The sequence below is a fragment of the Hyperoodon ampullatus genome, assembly GCF_949752795.1.
Source record: "Hyperoodon ampullatus genome assembly, chromosome: 15".
Taxonomy (NCBI): Eukaryota; Metazoa; Chordata; class Mammalia; order Artiodactyla; family Ziphiidae; genus Hyperoodon; species Hyperoodon ampullatus.
Window position 1 is genome coordinate 67,476,481 of NC_136928.1, and position 22,721 is coordinate 67,499,201.

At 42.5% G+C, this 22,721-nt stretch overlaps 1 protein-coding gene across 2 annotated transcripts in view; it reads left to right on the forward strand.

The window, feature by feature from the left end:
• Positions 1-2,889: 2,889 nt before the first annotated feature.
• IFT172 (intraflagellar transport 172) overlaps positions 2,890-22,721 on the forward strand; it is a gene marked incomplete at its 5' end in the record, with an annotated part of 41,694 nt that continues 21,862 nt past the window's right edge. Inside the window, 16 exons of one of the 2 annotated variants that reach the window (XM_079720864.1) lie at positions 2,890-2,928; positions 5,522-5,665; positions 6,240-6,352; positions 6,782-6,821; positions 7,127-7,192; positions 7,404-7,483; positions 7,702-7,789; positions 8,611-8,825; positions 9,946-10,069; positions 10,485-10,580; positions 11,480-11,641; positions 12,001-12,054; positions 12,296-12,399; positions 12,574-12,659; positions 15,469-15,581; positions 16,563-16,730. In XM_079720864.1, coding sequence (XP_079576990.1) covers positions 2,890-2,928; positions 5,522-5,665; positions 6,240-6,352; positions 6,782-6,821; positions 7,127-7,192; positions 7,404-7,483; positions 7,702-7,789; positions 8,611-8,825; positions 9,946-10,069; positions 10,485-10,580; positions 11,480-11,641; positions 12,001-12,054; positions 12,296-12,399; positions 12,574-12,659; positions 15,469-15,581; positions 16,563-16,730 — 1,692 coding nt within the window. The remainder of the gene's footprint in view (positions 2,929-5,521; positions 5,666-6,239; positions 6,353-6,781; positions 6,822-7,126; positions 7,193-7,403; positions 7,484-7,701; positions 7,790-8,610; positions 8,826-9,945; positions 10,070-10,484; positions 10,581-11,479; positions 11,642-12,000; positions 12,055-12,295; positions 12,400-12,573; positions 12,660-15,468; positions 15,582-16,562; positions 16,731-22,721) is intronic. The other variant, XM_079720865.1, reaches the window with a different exon arrangement.

A 22,721-nucleotide genomic window follows, 5' to 3' on the forward strand; every position in this document is an offset into this window, starting at 1 on the left:
CCTTCCATCCCCCAGGTCCAGGAGAGAGTCACTTGTTCAACCCTATCCCATTAGGTCCCAAATGGGGCCCCCATTTCACCTGTATCAGAACCCTTGGCATCCCCAGCTGCCCCCACATCTTGCCTCTGGGTCTCAGAGAGGAGTGTTCCTGTGGGTACTCCACCTCCCCCAGCAAATAAAAGGAATTATCTGGGCCTGGAGACAGATGCTGCACTGCACTACTCCAATGTCTTCCATGGAGCCTCAGGTGCTCCCCCTATCACCTGGCAGCCCCTTCAGCTGCTGGTGATCTCACCCCTTGGACATTTTTCCAATAAAGTTTCTTGAACAAACTGGAGCTGACTGTATGGGATACTGTCTAGTATGCTGAAAACTTTTCTCCACTGTCTCTCCCCTGACTACAAGGGCCCTTCACACCACCACCAACTTGACAGGAGCCGACTCTTATTTGAAGGTGTTTGCTTTGATTCTCCAGCCTGGAATTGGGTGGAGCAAAGCCAGAAAGAGGCATAGAAAACCAAGGCCCTAGATCCTTTTCCTTTTCTGGGTGAGAAGGGGGAGCAGGAAAAAAAAAAGTATATAAATTCTTCATGTACTAGTGGAAACTAACGTTATGGCACATGAGAGGGCCAGTAGCCTTTTTATCATCACTGCCCACATTGGCAGCCCAGCTCCTCACTATTTATTCCTCTGATTTCATCAACCCTGAGCTAATTTTCAGAAAAGGACTGAACAGGGTCTTGGGACAAATGAAAGAACAGCTACACTAATGGATCCCTGGGTGCCAAGTGTTCCTCTCCTGTGCACTTCTGTGCCTATTCTTCCCTGCCCTTGCTTTCCCTTTTATCTGTATGTCTCTCTGTTCATTCGGTCAAAGTCAGTAATAATTGTAAAGAATAAATGAGTTTATATTCATTCTCGGCCATTATATCCAGAGGAGGATTCTGGAAATAAAACTGGGGTTGGAACTCTCTTGTCAAAATAATTATAATTTGGGGGACTTCCCTGGTGGCGCAGTGGTTAAGAATCCGCCTGCCAATGCAGGGGACACGGGTTCGAGCCCTGGTCCGGGAAGATCCCACATGCCATGGAGCAACTAAGCTCGTGCGCCACAACTACTGAAGCCCGCGTGCCTAGAGCCCATGTTCCGCAACAAGAGAAGCCACCGCAGTGAGAAACCAGTGCACGAAAAGGAAGAGTAGCCCCCGCTGGCCGCAACTAGAGAAAGCCTGCGCACAGGAACAAAGACCCAAAACGCAGCCAAAAATAAATAAAAATTTAAAAGAACATTACTATTAACAAAAAAAAAGAATTATAATTTGGGCTCTGGGGCCTACTTGTTTCCTGTGAAAATAGGGACTGTCCTCTACTTTTTCCTAAGTTCCACGGGGAGGTTGGTGCCAGTGAAAGAAACACCTGTTGACGTTTGCAAGCACTCTGTGGGAAAGACTTCAGAACCCAGAATCTGTCTGGACAGCATATGCTACACTGTCTGGAAGGTAACAGTCTTCTCCACGTATGATCCTCCGAGAGGTGGCTTATGAATAACTCTCCTTTTCTGCATCTTGATCTCTCTGGTATGTTACAAGAAATTAGACCAATAATTCTGAAAGGGACCCCAATCCAAACAAAGATCAAGAAGTCAGTCAGTATCTTTTAAACCTAACCAAGCTCCAACCCCGGATTTCACAAGACTACACCTGTCAGGTGAGCCAAGCTCTGGTCTGCCCTCTGTCCTAAACCATAAAAGCATCCTGATCTAAGCAGCAGTCTTAAACTCACCATTTTCCAGTTCAAAAGTAGGGTGTTTTACCTCTCTTTGATCACTGCTTCCAAAGCACATATCTCTCAGACTCTGGATACATCATCATTTCTGGGGATAGGAGTGTCACAGGGTACATAGCAGCATGGGATGGACATAGGGAGCTAGAAGTTAAGAAGAAATACAAAGAGTGTTTAAATGCACCATCTCTGGGTTGAATCCCAGTTCCGTCCTTAACGCACTATGTTAGCTAAGGCAAGTGACCCCTCTAATCCTGAGTCTCATGTTATGTAAAATGGGACTAATAATGCTATCCCCTTCAAAAGGTGGCTTTGAGATTAAAGGAGACAATGCATGTACAACACTGCACGGTACCTGGCAGATACACACTGAGTATTCCCTGTTACCCATCGTTATCAGCCTTGTGATCCTGTGCAAGTTACATAACCTATTTAGGATCAATTCCGTCAACTGTAAAAGGACTATAATAGCAACTGCTCTGCTTTCCTCCAGGGTTGTGTGGATTATAAGAAGGCACTCTGGGCTTCCCTGGTGGCGCAGTGGTTGAGAATCCGCCTGCCGATGCAGGGGACACGGGTTCGTGCCCCGGTCCGGAAAGATCCCACATGCCGCGGAGCGGCTGGGCTCGTGAGCCATGGCCGCTGAGCCTGCGCGTCCGGAGCCTGTGCTCCGCAACGGGAGAGGCCACAACAGTACAACAGTGAGAGGCCCGCGTACCGCAAAAAAAAAAAAAAAAAAGAAGAAGGCACTCAGCCACGCTTACGTACATCGAACAGCTAGAGAGACTACGATTACGTAGGACCCCGGAGATTGCGAAAGGCTTGTGGGCGTGCGTGGCTGGAGTTTGGGTTTGCATGCCACGATGGGATTGGTCGAGGAGAGAATTCATCAAGCCCTCTGGGGGTGGTGGGTCCCTCCCTAGACCTCACTGCGGCTGCGCGCGTTCTGTTTTGCTTCGCTGAGAACCTACGCGATGACCTTGCGACGCGTGTCGCGCTCAGGTCGCTTCTGCGTCAGCGGCTGCCGCTGCGGCTGCGTGGCGTGTTGTCCAGGTAACTACGGGAGTTGTCCGCTGTCTGTTGGCATCTGAGAGACAGGTGTTCGTCATGCAGTTGAAGCACCTGAGGACCCTGCTGAGCCCTCAGGTGAGGAGTCGCGTGCTTCTTCCCTCCCTCGCCCGCCTTAATGTTGCAAGAAAAGTGGGGGACTGAAGTTTAAAAACGTTGAGCGCCTACTGTGTGCAGAAGACCGAAGGCTATAGTTGTGATTCGGACTCTGCTACGTCCATAGAGTGTTGAGTAGGTGAGATGGAGTGCTGAGCACCGTAGCTTTCATTTCGTTCCATTTAACGAGTCGGTTGTGTACCAGGTCCCATGGTGGGGCTCCAGGGGATCCAGAACTTGCTCAGTTGTTGCCCCTGCCTTCAAGAGGCTCGTACTAGAGGCAGAGGCGCACGTGTAAACAACGAACATTAATACACCTCTCAAATAAGCGCTTTAGGTGTAAGCCCCACCTAAAGGAGTGCAGACGACCACACCGTTCGTTCTGATGGTGAAGATCTCAGATTCAGAAGAGGCTGGAAACTGGGGGAGGAGCCCTAGAACATGGTGAAGAAAGGCTGGGTTTCGGAGTCAGGAGGCCAGAATTCAAATCCTAGCGCCCCACTACTTTAAATAAATGACCTGATGCCCCTGACTTTAGCCTTTATCACACAGGCTCTCTGAGCACTCACCCCAACTTCTACATTTGGAAAACGGGAGTAATAATAATCGCAGCCTTGGAGGGTTAGGGGGAAGAATTAAAGGAAGTAGTATACACAAGAGAACGTTGTAAACTGAAAAGCAGCGTGAAAACTGATAGACAAGAGAGAAGGACATTCAAAATGCAAAGGACAAAATAATAGAAAGCTAATAAGGATATCTGTCATAACTGAATGTTTAAGGTGTACCAGGGCAGCATAAGTAAAGAAGCTAGTGTTGTGGATTATGGAGTCAGACACACATGGATTTAAATCTTGGTTCTGCCACTTAAACTGTGTTTGTAAACTTGAGCAAATTACTTAACCTTTCTGTGCCTCAGTTCCCCCATCTGTAAAAGGTGCATAATAATAGCTTCTACCTCAGTTATGAGATTAAATGAGATAATGCGTATCAAGCACTTAGCAAAGTGCCTAGTCCATGCTTGTTAAAGGTTAGCAATTATTCTGTTCTCTACCTCATGTAATCCTTGCTACAGTCCTGTGAGGTACATATTGTAGAGAAAGGAGAATTGATTGATTATGAGAATCAGGAAGGCTTCACAGAGAATGTGGCTTTAAGAGAATAGAAGGAAATTAGAACAAAAGAGAGGTGTGCTCATTGCTCAGTAAACTGTTCTCTGAATCTGTATTTCTAAAATTCCTTTACCCTAATGGAATAATTGGAAATGAAATCTTCCTTCAATCTTTCAAAATAAGATGATGTCACGATGCAGGTAAGGGCTGAATGCCCAGGATTGGGCAAAATGATTAGGGAAGATGATTGGCAACAATTGATAAGCCCTCTACCCTCCTAACCTAATTTAGTCAAGAGCTGGAGGGGGTTAAAGGTGGTGGTGTGGCTATTTTCTGACTCCGGTTTGAGGATTTTGATGAAAAATGCCTTTTTTACCTCTGACTTTGGAAGTGGGTAGGTTAGGATAAAAAGTAACAATGTTTTAAGCCAGGGCTCTAGAGCCCAAGTAGTTAAACAATTGGAGCAGAAATTAAATTTTTTATTTCAAGGAGGGAAATCCTTAGTGCAGAACCACACACCACCAGGGCTGGTGGTGGAAGGGACAGACATGGCAAGAATAATTCACTGGGAGTTGATCGCTTCTAACTTGGGCTTCTGTGAAGTGGATTGTTAAGGAAAAAAAGAGACAAAAACCAAAGTGGCATTGTTTATCCTAAGTCACAACTCTGATTATTTTACTTCCCATTCCAGAACTTTCACTGTCTCTCCCTTTCCTACCAAATAAGCCCAAACTCAGCCTAGCTTCAGAGACCCTTGTTGAACTGGCCTCTGTCTGTTCTTCCTGCCTTACCTCCTCTATTCTGCTATTTACAATATAGTTTCAGCTAAATTAAATTACTGTTTATTGACCAGAACTTGCCATTGCTCATGCTATTCCTTCTACCTCAGGTAATTTCCCTACCGAACTGTATCCACTCTTCATAGCTTAATGTTGATCATTTAAGTGGAAAATTATCTCAGACTTTTCCAAACTATTACAGTGCTTTATATGTGCCTCTCTTATGGGACTTTTCCCATTTTTTTATACCATCTTATTAGATCCTTGGGCAGGGACCATGTTTTGCTCTTTGTCTCTCTCTTAGCCCTTGGCCAAGTGTCTTTTTTATTAAGGTACTCAAAAAACATTAATTGAATGAATGGCTAAAGACCAAAACTTTGCATTTATTTCAGTAGCAGATCTGGGGAATGAGGGAATAAGGAGGCCACTGCTGGGACACATTGGTACAGTTGATTTACCGTGTCACCTCTTAGTGCATTTGCATTATGGGTTTCTAGAAGCACTTTGTTCTCACCATCCAGGGCTCTATGGCCTTGGAGACCTGGATGGATTATGGGCATCTCTTTGTTTTAAGGACTGTGCTAGAAGGAAAATTGACCAGAGTCACACTAGAAGTAATGGAACTAGAAATGCTTTTGGCATTCTAGACCAGCACCTGGGTTTATTTTTGCCCCTTTGCTTCTGCAGGATGGAGCTGCAAAGGTCACCTGCATGGCATGGTCCCAGAACAATGCCAAATTTGCTGTCTGCGCAGTGGACCGAGTGGTGTTGCTGTATGATGAACATGGGGAGCGAAGAGATAAATTCTCCACCAAACCAGCCGACATGAAGGTGAAGGGAATATTCATGTGTACCTTAATCTGTTGATGGGACCCTATAAATCTAGAAAACTTCCTATCCTGCTTCCTAGTCACAGGCATAGGAAATGGCCCGCCCTTCCTTTTCTCAGTATAAAGCCCTCAAACCCCCTACAGTCACACAGGCACCTTTTCTTCTTTTTTTTTCTTTTTTTAGATTAGAGTGTAGTATTCTTTTTTTATATATAAATTTATTTATTTATTATTTATTTATTTGTGGCTGCGTTGGGTCTTTGTTGTTCCGTGAGGGCTTTCTCTAGTTGTGGCGAGCGGGGGACACTCTTCGTTGCAGTGTGTCGGCTTCTCATTGTGGTGGCTTCTCTTGTTGTGGCTCACGGGCTCTAGGCGCACAGGTTTAAGTAGTTGTGGCTCCCGGGCTTAGTCTCTCTGTGGCATATGGGATCTTCCCGGACCAGGGCTTGAACCCATGTCCCCTGCATTGGCAGGCAGATTCTTAACCACTGTGCCACCAGGGAAGTCCACCTTTTCTTCCCTTTTAAGGATACTCATTACTTCTTTTTCTTTCCTTTTTTCTTTTTGACTCTTAGTATGGCAGGAAGAGCTATATGGTGAAGGGCATGGCTTTTTCTCCTGATTCCACCAAGATTGCCATAGGACAGACTGACAACATCATCTATGTCTACAAGATTGGAGAAGATTGGTGAGGATAGAGACTGGGAGATGGGGTGTTCCAGAGAAGAAGGGAAAGGCAGGAAGAAATGCCTCACTGGGAAGGGGGAATAGAGAGGATGAGGAGCCAGCTGGGGCTTGGAAGGCAGAGGCCTTCTGGAGTCTGTTGTTGTAACTTCCCTACCTTTGCGTGCACCACGTGTTCTATGATCCCATCCCTGGAAGAGTCAGTCTTAGATCAACAAGGAGGTCCTGTGAGATCCTGGGGAGCCCAGAGTGATGTTTTGTCTTTGTTATTCTTCCAAAGCTACTCAGGCTCCTTTGAGGGCTTCTGTGGAGTGGTAGGAAACACTAGCGGGCCAGGGAAGGTATCTACAATTCCTCCCCTCCCCCAGCATCATTTGTGGCCATTTATTCATGGAAGTGGTTTGTAATATGCTTCCCTCCTTTTATTTGACAGGGGTGACAAGAAAGTCATCTGTAACAAGTTCATCCAGACGGTAAAGTTCAAACCAGTCCCCGGGAGATTAGGATGAACAAGCATGTATTAGTATATCCGCTTATAAATACAACCAGAAGTTGCATTTGTTAACATCTGGCTCTGACTTTTCCTACTGTGCGAACGGTACTGCCTGGCTGCTCATCCCCCCGTGCTTTCCTCCTTAGAGCCCAGTTGTGTCCCCTCCTCTCCTTCCCTACAGGTGGTTGGAGTGGTGGCATGTGGTCGGCTGTTCAGGCTCAGGTTGTTATCAAAGTGCTAACATACATAGACAGGTTTATCCTTTTCATTCTTTCTTTCTTACAGAGTGCTGTTACTTGTCTGCAGTGGCCAGCAGAACACATCATTGTCTTTGGACTGGCTGAAGGGAAGGTAAAGGAGGGAAGAGAAACACGGGAGAGACTGTGCATGGGGATAATGGTTCTGGAAAGAGGTATATGGTTAATCTTCTCCCTTAGGGTCAAGTTGTGTACTGGGGAGACTACCCAGGGAACAGTTTTTGTTTTTTTCTTTTTCTTTCCTTAGGACCTTGGTGAAATTGAAAGTAGCCTAACCAGACTTTTGTCCATTCTCCCATTTTCAGGTTCGTTTAGCAAACACCAAAACTAATAAATCATCTACCATCTATGGGACAGATTCTTACGTGGTGTCCCTGACAACGAAGTGAGTAAGGAAGAGCGGTATCCCAAAAGCTTGGAAATGGTAGGAAAAGCTATAGGGGACTCTGGACTGGGGGACCATAGTATGAAAGATGGAGAGGGCTGGTAGCAGGAACCACAGGTAGGGTAGTGTTTGACAGACAAAGGGGACTTTCTTGGTGAGACAGGATGCTCTAACGTCTTCCTGTGTTTCTTTCCTTTCCTCCTTTTCCCCTTTTTTAGTTGCTCTGGGAAAGGAATTCTCTCTGGTCATGCAGATGGCACCATTGTTAGGTATTTCTTTGATGATGAAGGCTCTGGAGAATCACAGGTATGAATAAAGGATGCTCTGGAATAGGGGAGAAGGAAATCCCAAGAACTCTCCGAGAGGAGGTTGGACATCTAAGGAATTTAGATCATGGTGCTGGGAGAGGAGGCTAGAGGAATGAGACCTCAGGCAGAGAGACACTTGGATGCGGCCACAGAGAGGATTTGTTTTTCGGAGGCCAGAGCTTAATATTTATGGGAAAGGATGAATCAGGTGGAAGGGACCTTGAGGCAAAGGGAAATAAAGACTCCGAGAGTAATGAAAAGTGAAAATTATTCTCATTTATGGAAAATATATATTTATGTGTATAAATTCATAGAAAAAAAGGGTTGTTTACTCTTGAGAGGGAAAATATGGGGGATTAAAGGAAGGTTCATGTTTTAATCTATGTCATTCTCTATTGTTTGAATCATTTACGTTAAGAATAACTTGTGTAATCATTAAATGTATCCCTTCTGAAATAAAGGGGCCATATGCTCCCTGTGGGCCTATACGGTATTGGTTAATGTGTAGGACAGATTCCTTTGGGGGGCCTTATTAGGTGAATATTAAAGATCTGCAGACACACGTATTTTGAGGTTCCCTCTTGAACACAAGATCAGTAAGTGTGTATATATGTCATAAAAGATGTGTGTGTGAGTGTAAGACAGAAAGATAATTTGTGAAGTCTTCGGATTAAGATGTGTTAGGGTGGGAAAATGTTCGGAGAAAGATTTCTGCAGAGTAGGATTGTCAGGGTGAGTGTGTCAGATGCTAGGAATGAGAAGTTTCTGAGGTGGAGTCCTCAGAGTCAGAGTGATTGAAACCCTCTACTTCTGTCTTAGGGGAAGTTGGTGAACCACCCATGCCCACCCTATGCCTTGGCTTGGGCAACCAACAGCATTGTGGCTGCAGGCTGTGATCGGAGGATTGTGGCCTATGGAAAGGAAGGCCACGTGCTACAAACTTTTGACTATAGCCGTGACCCTCAGGAACGGGAGTTCACCACAGCTGCAGCAAGTCCTGGGGGTCAGTCTGTTGTGCTGGGAAGTTATGACAGGTGGGTCTCCTTTCCAGTTGCAGCTTCGCCTGCTTTCCCTGTGTACCCTCTTCTTTTTTTTTTTTTTTTTGCGTTACGCGGGCCTCTCACCGCTGCGGCCTCCCCCGTCGCGGAGCGCAGGCTCCGGACGCGCAGGCCCAGCGGCCATGGCCCATGGGCCCAGCCGCTCCGTGGCATGCGGGATCCTCCCGGACCGGGGCACGAACCCGTGTCCCCTGCATCGGCAGGCGGACTCTCAACCACTGCGCCACCTGGAAAGCCCTGTACCCTCTTCTTTAGTCCAGTTTTGCTTCTCAACAAGAGTGGGAGACTGGATCAGAATCAAGTGATTCTTAAGTTTTAATTCATGCACTTTCCTCTTCCTGTTCCCACCGTCCGTCGGCATGTCGGCAGTTCCAAGACGCACCGTGCTCTTGTTGTGTCTCTACCTCTCCCCGGGATCCCACAGCAGAATTCATCTCCACTTTCTTTGTGCTCCCTTTGCCCCTTTTCAGACCACTGGCTTAGTGTTTATCACATTATATTATAGTTTGGTGTTTGTATCTAACTGGTTAAATTGAAGAGCCCTTGAGAAGAGGGCCTATTATTCTCTTTTTTTTTAAGTCTTCAGGGCCTAAATTAGCATCTAGTATATAATACATGCTCAAATGTTTGGTAAATGAATGAATGAATGAATGATGGAATGGTGAATAAATAGCTAGAGGCTGTGTCCCATCTCTTCCTTGGAGCGCTTTTAACCCCAGCTTTGTCTGTCCTGTCTCTCTGTCCCCTTCAGTCTCATGTGTGTCTGTCTCTTCCTTTCTTTCTTCTCTGACTCCTACCATTTCTCTTTTCTTTTTCCATATTTCTCTATTGCTAACAGCTCATTTTTCTCACCAGCCACCATCTCTTTTTATTTTCTCCACTCCTATCTCTCTTGTTCCATTTTACTTTTGACTTGATTTTCCCAATTTACTTCCTTTGAACACTTTTGTCCTCTCCTACTAGACCTCCCAACTTGTCTGTTCTCTTTTATTTCCTCTGTTCTCTGATGTAGCAAGACTAATTTCCTTCCATTACAGGCCCATTTTCAGTTTTTCTCAGCCTCCAACTCTTCTAAAAGCCGCATACTTAATTTCAGACTTCGGGTACTCAACTGGAGCCCTCGAAGAAGCATCTGGGAAGAGGCAAAGCCCAAGGAGATTGCCAACTTATACACCATCACTGCCTTGGCCTGGAAGCGGGATGGCTCACGACTCTGTGTGGTGTGTGACTAGTAACCCCTTTCTGCTTTGGTGACTTTCTTCAAATTAAGAAAAATCCCACCTTATCCTAAAGCACTCTCTCCTGACACTAGAGAATCTCCTCTTCCCTTTTGACCACAACCTAAAACTCTGACGTTACAGGCAGGAAAGAGGAATGCATACCTTATTAGAGGCCAAATGGGACAAGAGCTTTATAGGCAGGGATGATTTCTCCCTTATATCCCATCATTATGTGATGCTCTTGAGTCCTGCAATTGCCACCTCTTTCCTGCTGGTGCTTCCAAAAACTACCAGCCCTTTTACTGCCAACTCTTCTGTAGATTCTAGAACCTAGGATTTGAGAGTGTCTCTAAATACCCTCTACATGCCTACGTATTGTGTGTGTTACCCTTTATGCTGTCACTTTCCCTTCCAGGGCACACTCTGTGGTGGAGTGGAACAGTTTGACTGCTGCCTCCGAAGGAGCATTTACAAGAATAAGTTTGAGTTGACGTATGTGGGACCTAGCCAGGTAAGCGGCTGATAGCCTGCCACACGGAGATTTTGCCATGGCTCCCTCATCCTTGTAGTACTTCCCTGCGGTCTGGCCACAGCACAGAGTCAAATTAACCTCTGACAGAGCTGTTCTGAGGAATAGAATGTGTCAGGGCAACTCTCCGGCAACTTTCCTGCTTATTTTAAGAAAAGGATTAACCACCAGGTTTAAGGGGTACAGAGGTTGCCAGTTACATCTTCCTGGTTTAAAACTTCACTGCCTATAGGATGGCAACTGGGGAAGTTGATAAATAGGATTATAATTCTGAATTCTTTTGTTGTAAGGCCTCTGAACTCAATGTGTATGATGTTGCAAGCTCATTTCTTAGTTTCTGAGCCCACTTTTCTCTTTTCTCTACCTCCACCCTCCTTTCCTTCATTTATTATTCATTGATTCCTTTAGCCTTCCATTTTATCCAGAAATATTTATCCATTCTTTATGTGTCAGCACTGTTAAGCATTGAGAATTCAAAGATAGTTATCTGTAATACATTGCCCCTTATTTGAGAAGGTCGTTTTAGCAAAGGAGACAGACATATCAGAAAATAATACAGCACACTGTGGTAAAGTTATCATAAAAGGTTGTACAAAGAGCTACAGGAACATAGGGAGGGTGATTGGTTTAACCCAGTGGAACTTTCAGAATCGTATGTATTATAAACATCAAAAGAGATAATATATTAAAGCATTTCATAAATAGTAAAGCATTATGTAAACGTGAGGTGTCCCTTTTACCAAGAATATCCTAGGCCAGGCAAGGAAAAAAGATGTTACTTTGTTTAGTTAGCCCTGTGAAGGTGGGCGAGAGACGCAGCATGCTCACCCCTCTTTCGGATTGGGGGAAGCCTGGGGAGCTCAGACTCGTCTCCTACCAAGGTGATTGTGAAGAACCTCTCATCGGGGACCCGAGTGGTACTCAAGTCACACTATGGCTATGAGGTGGAAGAGGTGAAAATCCTGGGAAAAGAACGCTACCTGGTGGCCCACACGTCAGACACACTGTTGCTGGGGGACCTGAACACTAATCGCCTTAGTGAGGTAGGAACCAAAAATGGAGAGGTGGGGAATGGGGCATCCTGAGGTGCTACTCAGGCAAGCCAGGGTCCCTGGGGGAAGATCTCCATGGGAAGCTCTAACATTCTGGTGTTGGGGACCTGGCTTCAGGGAATGAGACCCAGGAGGCTTAGAATCCCGGAATATGAATCACCGTTGTTGGACTGTTTTTACACCATCTCCCAGAAGCATAGGGACTAGGGCAAAATCTGGCATAGCATCTCTTTTGTGCAATGTCAAAGCCTCCCCCAATTCCATCTCTCTGCATCCCACCCTGTTGTTCTTTCAGCATTGTCTTGGATAGTTATCCACATTGTGCCTTATGTCTTTTCCCCCCTTAACAGGTAGCTTGGCAGGGATCTGGTGGCAATGAGAAGTATTTCTTTGAAAATGAAAATGTGAGTAGAGCTTGATTCACCGTCACTGTCCTGATAAGCCTCCTTCTAGCTTCTGTGTAGCAGGATGGCAAGTGGCAAGGGGTTGAGAAAACAGCAGATAAAGTGGGAGGGTGAAATAGGCAGAGGAACAGAATAAACAGAAAGGTGGGTGTCACTTTGAACTCATGGTACACCTCCCTCGACTGTTTTTCTCTTTCTTCATGTAATCTTTCCACTGTATAACAATTCCATTCACCCCCAGGTATGCATGATCTTCAATGCTGGAGAGCTAACCCTGGTGGAATATGGGAGTAATGATACCCTGGGTTCTGTACGTACTGAATTCATGAACCCCCATCTCATCAGGTAACCCCACAAGGTTCTCTAAATTTTTGAAACCCAAAAGAATTCCTTTTGACTTCCATCTCCTATATCCTCAGGTTAATCTAAAATCTTCATCCCATATGGTATTTCAGAGCTCCTATTAAACATCCCAGCTACCTAAGCCCATTTTGCCTCACCTGACCCTTCATGTTTCAGTGTCCGTATAAATGAGAGGTGCCAGCGAGGAACGGAGGATAATAAGAAATTGGCTTATCTTGTTGATATTAAGACTATTGCTGTAGGTGAGTAAGACTCTCTCATAATTGTAATAACAAAATGTTTATAAAGCACTTCCATGTCACAGGATTGTGTGCAGTGGAGAATCCAGGAATCTGAGAGGCATCGGGTAAATGTGTGACCTCATTCTTACAGTGGATATGTGAAATGTTTAAATCCATATGTGTATGGCTACATCTAGAAGTCTAGATACAGAAGCATTGGTATGTATAGGCCTGCCCATATAATTATTCACGTTCTCTAGGCGTATATCTCAGGGCTTGAAAATTGTGAATTGTAGAAAAGAACCATTAGCAAATTTAAGAATTTTCCTGTTTAGATTTCATAGGATCACAGATTCTTAGAACTGGAAGGGGCCTTACTTTCTGTATAGTTTGTCATTAATAAGTAGTGATGACAAACTTTATGTGCGTTTCACAAATGTTCACATTTATAAATCATACTGTATATATTAATAGTTAATTTTTTATTGTGGAATGTTTTAAGCATAGGAAAAAAGTATAACGAATAGCATGGTATTCTCTAAAAAGTTTAGAGAATAACGTATCCAGGTAGTGTAGGTAGTAAGAACAGGGCTCTGGAGTCAAACCTCCCCACGTCTCTACTTACTACCTGTGTAATCTTAGGTAAATTACTTCACCTTTCTGTCTCAATTTCCTCATCTACAAAATGGGGATAAAAATAGGACCTACTTCATATGAAAAGCACTTAGACTAGTGCCTAGTATATAATAAGAGCTTAATAAATGTTAGCTATTCATAATAATAATATTATTATTACTTGTGTACCCATACACAGTTCTGTCAAATCCTTACATTTCATTATTTTTACCTTGGATCTTTTCTCTCTTCTCTATTGATGGACATTTGTTGGTTTTTCACTGATACAGTATTTCAGTTCTCTAAGGTTTATACCCAGCATGGAATTGCTGAATCGTAAAAGAGGCTCATCTTCAATTTCACTAAATATTTCCAAATTGCTCTCTGAAGAGGTTGTACCAATTTACATTCCCACCAGCAGTTACAGTTCCACTTCCTCTCCAGTGCTTGAAATTGCCTGACTTCATTATTTGGCTCAATCTGATGTATATGGAAATACATTTCATTGTTTTAATTTTTTTGTTCATTTGTTTATTGGCCATTTGGATTTCTTCTGTGAATTGCCAGTTCATATCCATTGCCTATTTTTTAAATTAGGTTGTCTTTTCTTTATTTGCGTGAAGGAGTTCTGTGCGTGTGTGTATAGGCTTTGATGGTTATTTGCATTGCAGCCCTTGTCTCAGCCTGTGGCTTGTCTTTTCTCTCCTTTTCAGCCTTTCTTAGTATTTAGACATTTTTAAGTTTAATGTAGTCCATTTTATCACTTTTTTTTTTTTTACTGAAGTATAGTTCAATTTACAGTGTTGTATATCACTTTTTAATAAATAGTTTGTGGGTTTTGAGGTCTTATTTAAGAAATCCCTCCCTACTCCCTCCTGTATTTTGGCATTTAAAATTTTGCCTTTTACCTGGAATTTATTTTTGTGCATAATGTGGGTAGGAATCTAATTTTATTTTTTTTCATATGTTTAACCATTGTTCGAAAGTCCATTCTTCACTCACTAGTATGTAATGTCATCTCTCATAAATCAGGTTTCCATATACATATGGGTCTGTTCTTGAGACATTTTTACATTTCATGAACTTTCTATTTCACATGAAGTTGCTGAGCTCAGAAATGTAAGTATCTATAATGGAAATAATAATACAGTCCAGTGGCCTAAGTTCTAAGTTCCAGTGGCCTAAGTTCTCTCGGCAGTAATGAGCTGTGAGATTTTGGACAAGTCACCTCACTCTGTATGTCTTATCTTCAATGTACATTGACAGAGTTCTTCTCTTAACCGTTTTGGGTCATCGACCCCTTTGAGTATCTAATTAAAAGCATAGATCCTTTCCCAGAAAAATATCTACATGCATAATTTTGTATGTAATTTCAGGGTGCTCACAGGAATAGGGTCCCCACAGCTCTAGCATTCTATGGTTGTACTTATAATCGGGGCATTAAAACATGGATTTATCATTTTGCTTTTTAATTAAAGGAAAATTCATTTTTAAGTTGGTCTTCCCAGTAGTGGACATCCACTGGCATTTGGTCTTTAGCTTAAGCATAGGTAACAAAAGCAGGCACATTGCTTGTTGATAATGTATATCAATAAGGCCTGTGAATGGGCTTTGTTCAAGAGACTCCCTGAAAGCACCCTAGCCAGCCCTGAGTGGTCTGTTCTAAACATGATTGTTTCTTATACTGCCTATGAAATTCAGACCAAACTAATATTCATCCTGTGCAATGACCAGCCTAACTTTAGTTAGAGGTTCCTCCTATTTTGTCTGTGTGCCTTCACCACTCTTTGTCCCTAAGTGTTCTTATGTCACTGCCACTCAAATATGCAGGTAATTCCTTGGAGCACATATGATCACCAGGGTCATTTCGTTCATCAGCTTTCTCTCACTGGTGTGTTTGCTCTAATTGTGGTTCATCATGAGAACAGAAGCCAGTTGCTCCATAGTTCTGACCTGCTCTGAGACAACTCCAGGAGTCCCAGAGAGGAATCACATTTCTTGATGAGTCTGGATCTTTTGAGTTAATAACTGCAGAGTTAAAAAAAAAACCTCTATAATTTTAGAAGAAATACAGCATCTTAGCAAAATTATGTTGTACTGCCCATTTACATTCCTGAGTGACATTCTCTAGACTAATGCAACATTCTTAAAGCCAGACTTTCACAGGCCACCTCATGCCTTGTATGTGATTAACCCTGTTTCCTTTACTCTCTAGTGGACCTGATAGGTGGCTACAACATTGGCACCATCAGCCATGAGAGCCGTGTGGATTGGCTGGAACTTAATGAGACTGGGCACAAGCTTCTCTTCAGGGACCGGAAACTTCGTGTGAGGAGGGTTACTAAGGCCTTAGCCATAGCCTGGTCCATAAAGGATGTGGTACTAGCTGCCAGCAGGGACTGTGGGAGGCAGGATAGGACATAATTTCTTGGGGCTATGCCATTAGCATAGCAAAAGGCACAGAAGAATCAACATTCTTTGTATCTGCTATCACCACCCATCCCATTTTACCCTTCAGGAGACTGTGTCATGATGGCACCAAAGTCAAGAGGGGAATTTGGGAGTTGACGTCTCTCTTACTATTCACAAATCTGTGCCCTCATGAAACATCCTTACACCTGCATTCCTCTTCCTCGTGCCTAGCTGACCTTAACCCACACCTGCTGCTCCAGTGCTCTTCAGCTGCACTTACCTGACGGCACTGCAGCTGGCTTGAGGACAGTCTCCCCCTAGCCCCTTATTGATTCCGATCTCAATATGGTATCACCAAAGAGTTCAACATCAGGGGCAAAAGGGACTCTCTGGTGATTTTTTGTTTCATTTTCATTGTGACGTGAAAGCCATCACAAATTTCCAGACCATTTCATTTGTCTGGTGCCCTTAGTTTTGTAATCCAGGCTGGTAACTCTGGCCCAGAGTTATTCTAAGAATGAAAGTCTGGGACTTCCTGGCGGTCCACTGGTTAAGACTCCGCACTTCCACTGCAGGGGGTGCAGGTTCGATCCCTGGTCAAGAACTAAGATCCCATATGCCTTGCAGCGCAGCCAAAAAAAGTCTGACTTTCACCTAACTTCAATTCCTAGGGTGTAGATCTTTGCTCTTTTGATCATCTCTTATTTGGCCAGAGCCAGAATATGCCAACTCAGCATAAACTTGAAGGGTTTATGGTTGAAGATTAGTAAGCTTTGAAATTCAGCATGTACCTGACTGGTGGGTTAGCTCACCACATTTTACCATTAGGAAAATTGTCAAGATGAGAAGACACCCATATCTCCTTTTAATTGTGCTATCTACTTCTTCCTCCTTCAGTTGCACCTATATGATATTGAAAGCTGCTCTAAGACAATGATCCTCAACTTCTGCTCCTACGTGCAGTGGGTCCCAGGAAGTGATGTGCTGGTAGCTCAGAACCGAAACAACTTGTGTGTGTGGTACAACATTGAGGCACCTGAAAGAGTCACCATGTCCTCTATCAGGGTATGTTGACATCAGGGCACCTCAGCCATAGTGTTGAGCTGATTAATTAGAACCCTGAGTAGGCTCTGAAGTCTGCTTGGTTTCTCTGCCCACCACCCATAATCTCTTTTATGGAGTTGGCAGGTGACGCTTAGACTCCTTCCCACAGTGGACCAGGCCCCAGAGCCATCCTTGTTCAGATTCCTGGCATTATATTAGACCCTTGGAGTATGGGTCTCTATATTATAGTGGGAATTCACCAAGTCATAACATGGAGTTCCCTTAGGCTGGAAGATCCTCAATAGGAGGAATAGGTCTATATCACCTCCTTGTGTGCTGATTCTCTGTTACAAGCCATTCAGGGTTCCATTTTCTTAAGACTGCTGATCAGACCCTCTCTCCTATCCCATGACAACGTCACACACACAAGTAATATTCCAAAATCTGGGAGGAGCCTATGCAAACAGAGAAAAGAGGCGCCTATGGTAGGCTAGGATGACCGGTGTGGGTGTGGGTGGAGCACTTGGTACTTCCTTTTTGTTCTATTTCTCTTTTTGTCTCCTTTTTTGCCTCATTTTAGACTGATTAAGGTTGAGTTTTTGTGGGGGGTGGGGGGGTTGTCCTTTTCTAAATACTCTTTTTTTTTTTTTTTTTGTGGTATGTGGGCCTCTCACTGTTGTGGCCTCTCCCGTTGCAGAGCACAGGCTCCAGACGCGCAGGCTCAGTGGCCATGGCTCACGGGCCCAGCCGCTCCGCGGCATGTGGGATCTTCCCGGACTGGGGCACGAACCCGTGTCCCCTGCATTGGCAGGTGGACTCCGAACCACTGCGCCACGAGGGAAGTCCCTCTAAATACTCTTTTTTTCACTTTTTTTGGTTTGAAGGTTATACATCCTATTTCTATAGCAGTTACCCTTAAAAGTTCACCATGTATTTAAATTAACAAAGTCTAAAGTTAATCAGCATCTCACCCCCACCCTGCACTGCAAATAATACAAGGACCATAAAACATTAAATGGGATTACCTCCCCTTTGCCACTGTTGTCTAGTATTTTGGTTCCCTTCTGTTATCCCCAAAGTTAGATATTATTATTTTATACAGACAGAATTTGTATAGATTTACCATCATAGTGCCAGTTTCTCTGTTCACCTTTTCCTCTTTCATTGCTGATCTTCCCTCTGGAGTTACTTTTCTTCCTCTTCTTGAAGAATATCATTTAGAAGTTTCTTTTTTTCTTTTTGAATTTTATTTTATTTTTTATACAGCAGGTTCTTATTAGTCATCCATTTTATACATATTAGTGTATACATGTCAATCCCAATCTTGCAATTCATCACACACACACACCCCTGCCACTTTCCCCCCTTGGTGTCTTCTTTATCCATTCGTCTGTCGATGGGCATTTAGGTCACTTCCATGACCTGGCTACTGTAAATAGTGCTGCAGTGAACACTGGTGTGCATGTGTCTTTTTGAATTATGGTTTTCTCTGGGTATATGCCCAGTAGTGGGATTGCTGGGTCATATGGTAATTCTGTTTTTAGTTTTTTAAGGAACCTCCATATCAATTTACATTCCCACCAACAGTGCAAGAGGGTTCCCTTTTCTCCACACCCTCTCTAGCATTTGTTGTTTGTGGATTTTCTGATGATGCCCATTCTAACCAGTGTGAGGTGATACCTCACTGTAGTTTTGATTTGCATTTCTCTAATAATTAGTGATGTTGAGCAGCTTTTCATGTACTTTTTGGCCATCTGTATGTCTTCTTTGGAGAAATGTCTATTTAGGTCTTCTGCCCATTTTTTGATTGGGTTGTTTGTTTTTTTAATATTGAACTGCATGAGCTGTTTATATATTTTGGAGATTAATCCTTTGTCCGTTGATTCGTTTGCAAATATTTTCTCCCATTCTGAGGGTTGTCTTTTCGTCTTGTTTGTAGTTTCCTTTGCTGTGCAAAAGGTTTTAAGTTTCATTAGGTCCCATTTGTTTATTTTTTGTTTTTATTTCCATTACTCTAGGAGATGTATCAAAAAAGATCTTGCGGTGATTTATGTCAAAGAGTGTTCTTCCTATGTTTTCCTCTAAGAATTTTATAGTGTCCAGTCTTACATTTAGGTCTCTAATCCATTTTCAGTTTATTTTTGTGTACGGTGTTAGGGAGTGTTTTAATTTCATTCTTTTACATACGGCTGTCCAGTTTTCCCAGCACCACTTATTGAAGAGACTGTCTTTTCTCCATTGTATATCCTTGCATCCTTTGTCATAGATTAGTTGACCATAGGTGCATGGGTTTATCTCTGGGCTTTCTATCCTGATCCATTGATCTATATTTCTATTTTTGTGCCAGTACCATATTGTCTTGATTACTGTAGCTTTGTAGTATAGTCTGAAGTTAGGGAAGTTAGGGAGTCTGATTCCTCCAGCTCCGTTTTTTTCCCTCAAGACTGCTTTGGCTATTTGGGGTCTTTTGTGTCTCCATACAAATTTTAAGATTTTTTTGTTCTAGTTCTGTAAAAAATGCCACTGGTAATTTGATAGGGATTGCATTGAATCTGTAGATTGCTTTGGGTAGTATAGTCATTTTCACAATATTGATTCTTCCAATCAAAGAATATGATATATCTCTCCATCTGTTTGTGTCATCTTTGATTTCTTTCATCAGTGTCTTATAGTTTTCTGAGTACAGGTTTTTTACCTCCTTAGGTAGGCTTATTCCTAGGTATTTTATTCTTTTTGTTGCAATGGTGAGTGGGATTGTTTCCTTAATTTCTCTTTCTGATCTTTCATTGTTAGTGTATAGGAATGCAAGAAATATATATGCATTAATTTTGTATCCTGCAACTTTACCAAATTCATTGATTAGCTCTAGTAGTTTTCTGGTGGCATCTTTAGGATTCTCTATGTACTGTATCATGTCATCTGCAAACAGTGACAGTTTTACTTCTTCTTTTCCAGTTTGTATTCCTTTTATTTCTTTTTCTTCTCTGATTGCCGTGGCTAGGACTTCCAAAACTATGTTGAATAATAGTGGTGAGAGTGGACATCCTTGTCGTGTTCCTGATCTTAGAGGAAATGCTTTCAGTTTTTCACCATTGAGAATGATGTTTGCTGTGGCTTTGTCGTATATGGCCTTTATTATGTTGAGGTAGGTTCCCTCTATGGCCACTTTCTGGAGAGTTTTTATCATAAATGGGCGTTGAATTTTGTCAAAAGCTTTTTCTGCATCTACTGAGATGATCTTATGGTTTTTATTCTTCAATTTGTTAATATGGTGTATCACATTGATTGATTTGCATATATCGAAGACTCCTTGCATCCCTGGGATAAATCCCACTTGATCATGGTGTATGATTGTTTTAATGTGTTGTTGGATTCTGTTTGCTAGTATTTTGTTGAGGATTTTTGCATCTATATTCATCAGTGATATTGGTCTGTAATTTTCTTTTTTTGTAGTATCTTTGTCTGGTTTTGGTATCAGGGTGATGGTGGCCTCACAGAATGAGTTTGGGAGTGTTCCTTCCTCTGCAATTTTTTAGGAGAGATTGAGAAGGATGGGTGTTAGCTCGTCTCTAAATGTTTGATAGAATTCACCTGTGAAGCCATCTGGTCCTGGACTTTTGTTTGTTGGAAGATTTTAAATCACAGTTTCATTACTTGTGATTGGTCTGTTCATATTTTCTATTTCTTCCTCGTTCAGTCTTGGAAGGTTATACCTTTCTAAGAATTTGTCCATTTCTTCCAGGTTGTCCATTTTATTGGCATAGAGTTGCTTGTAGTAGTCTCTTAAGATGCTTTGTATTTCTGCAGTGTCTGTTGTAACTTCTCCTTTTTCACTTCTAATTTTATTGATTTGAGTCCTCTCCCTCTTTTTCTAGATGAGTCTGGCTAAAGGTTTATCAATTTTGTTTACCTTCTTAAAGAACCAGCTTTTAGTTTTATTGATCTTTGCTATTGTTTTCTTGGTTTCTATTTCATTTATCTCTGCTCTGATCTTTATGATTTCTTTCCTTCTACTAACTTTGGTTTTGTTTGTTCTTTCTCTAGTGCCTTTAGATGTAAGGTTAGATTGTTTATTGGAGATTTTTCTTGTTTCTTGACGTAGGCTTGTATAGCTATAAACTTCTCCTCTTAGAACTCCTTTTGCTGCATCCCATAGGTTTTGGATCATCGTGTTTTCATTGTAATTTGTCTCTAGGTATTTTTTTATTTCCTCTGATTTCTTCAGTGATCTCTTGGTTATTTAGTAAAGTATTGTTTAGCCTCCATGTGTTTGTGCTTTTTACGTTTTTCCCCCTGTAATTGATTTCTAATCTCATAGCGTTGTGGTCAGAAAAGATGCTTGATATGATTTCAGTTTTCTTAAATTTACTGAGGCTTGATTTGTGACCCAAGATGTGATCTATCCTGGAGAATGTTCCACGTGCACTTGAGAAGAAAGTGTAATCTGCTGTTTTTGGATGGAATGTCCTATAAATATCAATTAAATCTATCTGGTCTATTGTGTCATTTAAAGCTTGTGTTTCCTTAATAATTTTCTGTCTGGATGATCTGTCCATTGGTGTAAGTGAGCTGTTAAAGTCCCCCACTGTTACTGTGTTGCTGTTATTTCCTCTTTTATAGCTGTTAGCAGTTGCCTTATGTATTGAGGTGCTCCTATGTTGGGTGCATATATATTTATAATTGTTATATCTTCTTCTTGGATTGATCCCTTGATCATTATGTAGTGTCCTTCCTTGTCTCTTGTAACATTCTGTATTTTAAAGTCTATTTTATCTGATATGAGTATTGCTACTCCAGCTTTCTTTTGATTTCCATTTGCGTGGAATATCTTTTTCCATCCCCTCACTTTCAGTCTGTATGTGTCCCTAGGTCTGAAGTGTGGGTCTCTTGTAGACAGCTTATATATGGGTCTTGTTTTTGTATCCATTCAGTAAGCCTATGTCTTTTGGTTGGAGCATTTAATCCATTCACGTTTAAGGTAATTATCAATATGTATGTTCCTATTACCATTTTCTTAATTGTTATGGGTTTTTGTTTTGTTTTGTTTTTTGTTTTTTTGCAGTACGCAGGCCTCTCACTGTTGTGGCCTCTCCCGTTGCAGAGCACAACAGGCTCCGCGGCATGTGGGATCTTCCCGGACTGGGGCACGAACCCGTGTCCCCTGCATCGGCAGGTGGACTCTCAACCACTGCGCCACCAGGGAAGCCCTATGGGTTTGTTTTTGTAGGTCCTTTTCTTCTCTTGTATTTCCCACTTAGAGAAGTTCCTTTAGCATTTGTTGTAGAGCTGGTTTGGTGGTGCTGAATTCTCTTAGCTTTTGCTTGTCTGTAAAGCTTTTGATTTCTCCATCGAATCTGAATGAGTTCCTTGCTGGGTAGAGTAATCTTGGTTGTAGGTTCTTCCCTTTCATCACTTTAAACATATCGTTCCACTCCCTTCTGGCTTGTAGAGTTTCTGCTGAGAAATCAGCTGTTAACCTTATGGGAGTTGCCTTGTATGTTTTTGTCATTTTTCCCTTGTTGCTTTCAATAATTTTTCTTTGTCTTTAATTTTTTCGATTTGATTAGTATATGTCTCGGCATGTTTCTCCTTGGGTTTAATCTGCCTGGGACTCTGCGCTTCCTGGACTTGAGTGGCTATTTCCTTTCCCATGTTAGGGAAATTTTCAACTATAATCTCTTCAAATATTTTCTCGGGTCCTTCTTCTCTCTTTTCTCTTTCTGGGACCCCTATAATGCGAATGTTGTCGCATTTAATATTGTCCCAGAAGTCTCTTAGGCTGTCTTCGTTTCTTTTCATTCTTTTTTTCTTTATTCTCTTCTGTGGCAGTGAATTCCACCATTCTGTCTTCCAGGTCACTTATCCATTCTTCTGCCTCAGTTATTCTGCTATTGATTCCTTCTAGTATATTTTTCATTTCAGTTATTGTTTTCATCTCTGTTTGTTTGTTCTTTAATTCTTCTAGGTCTTTGTTAAACATTTCTTGCATCTTCTCGATCTTTGCCTCCATTC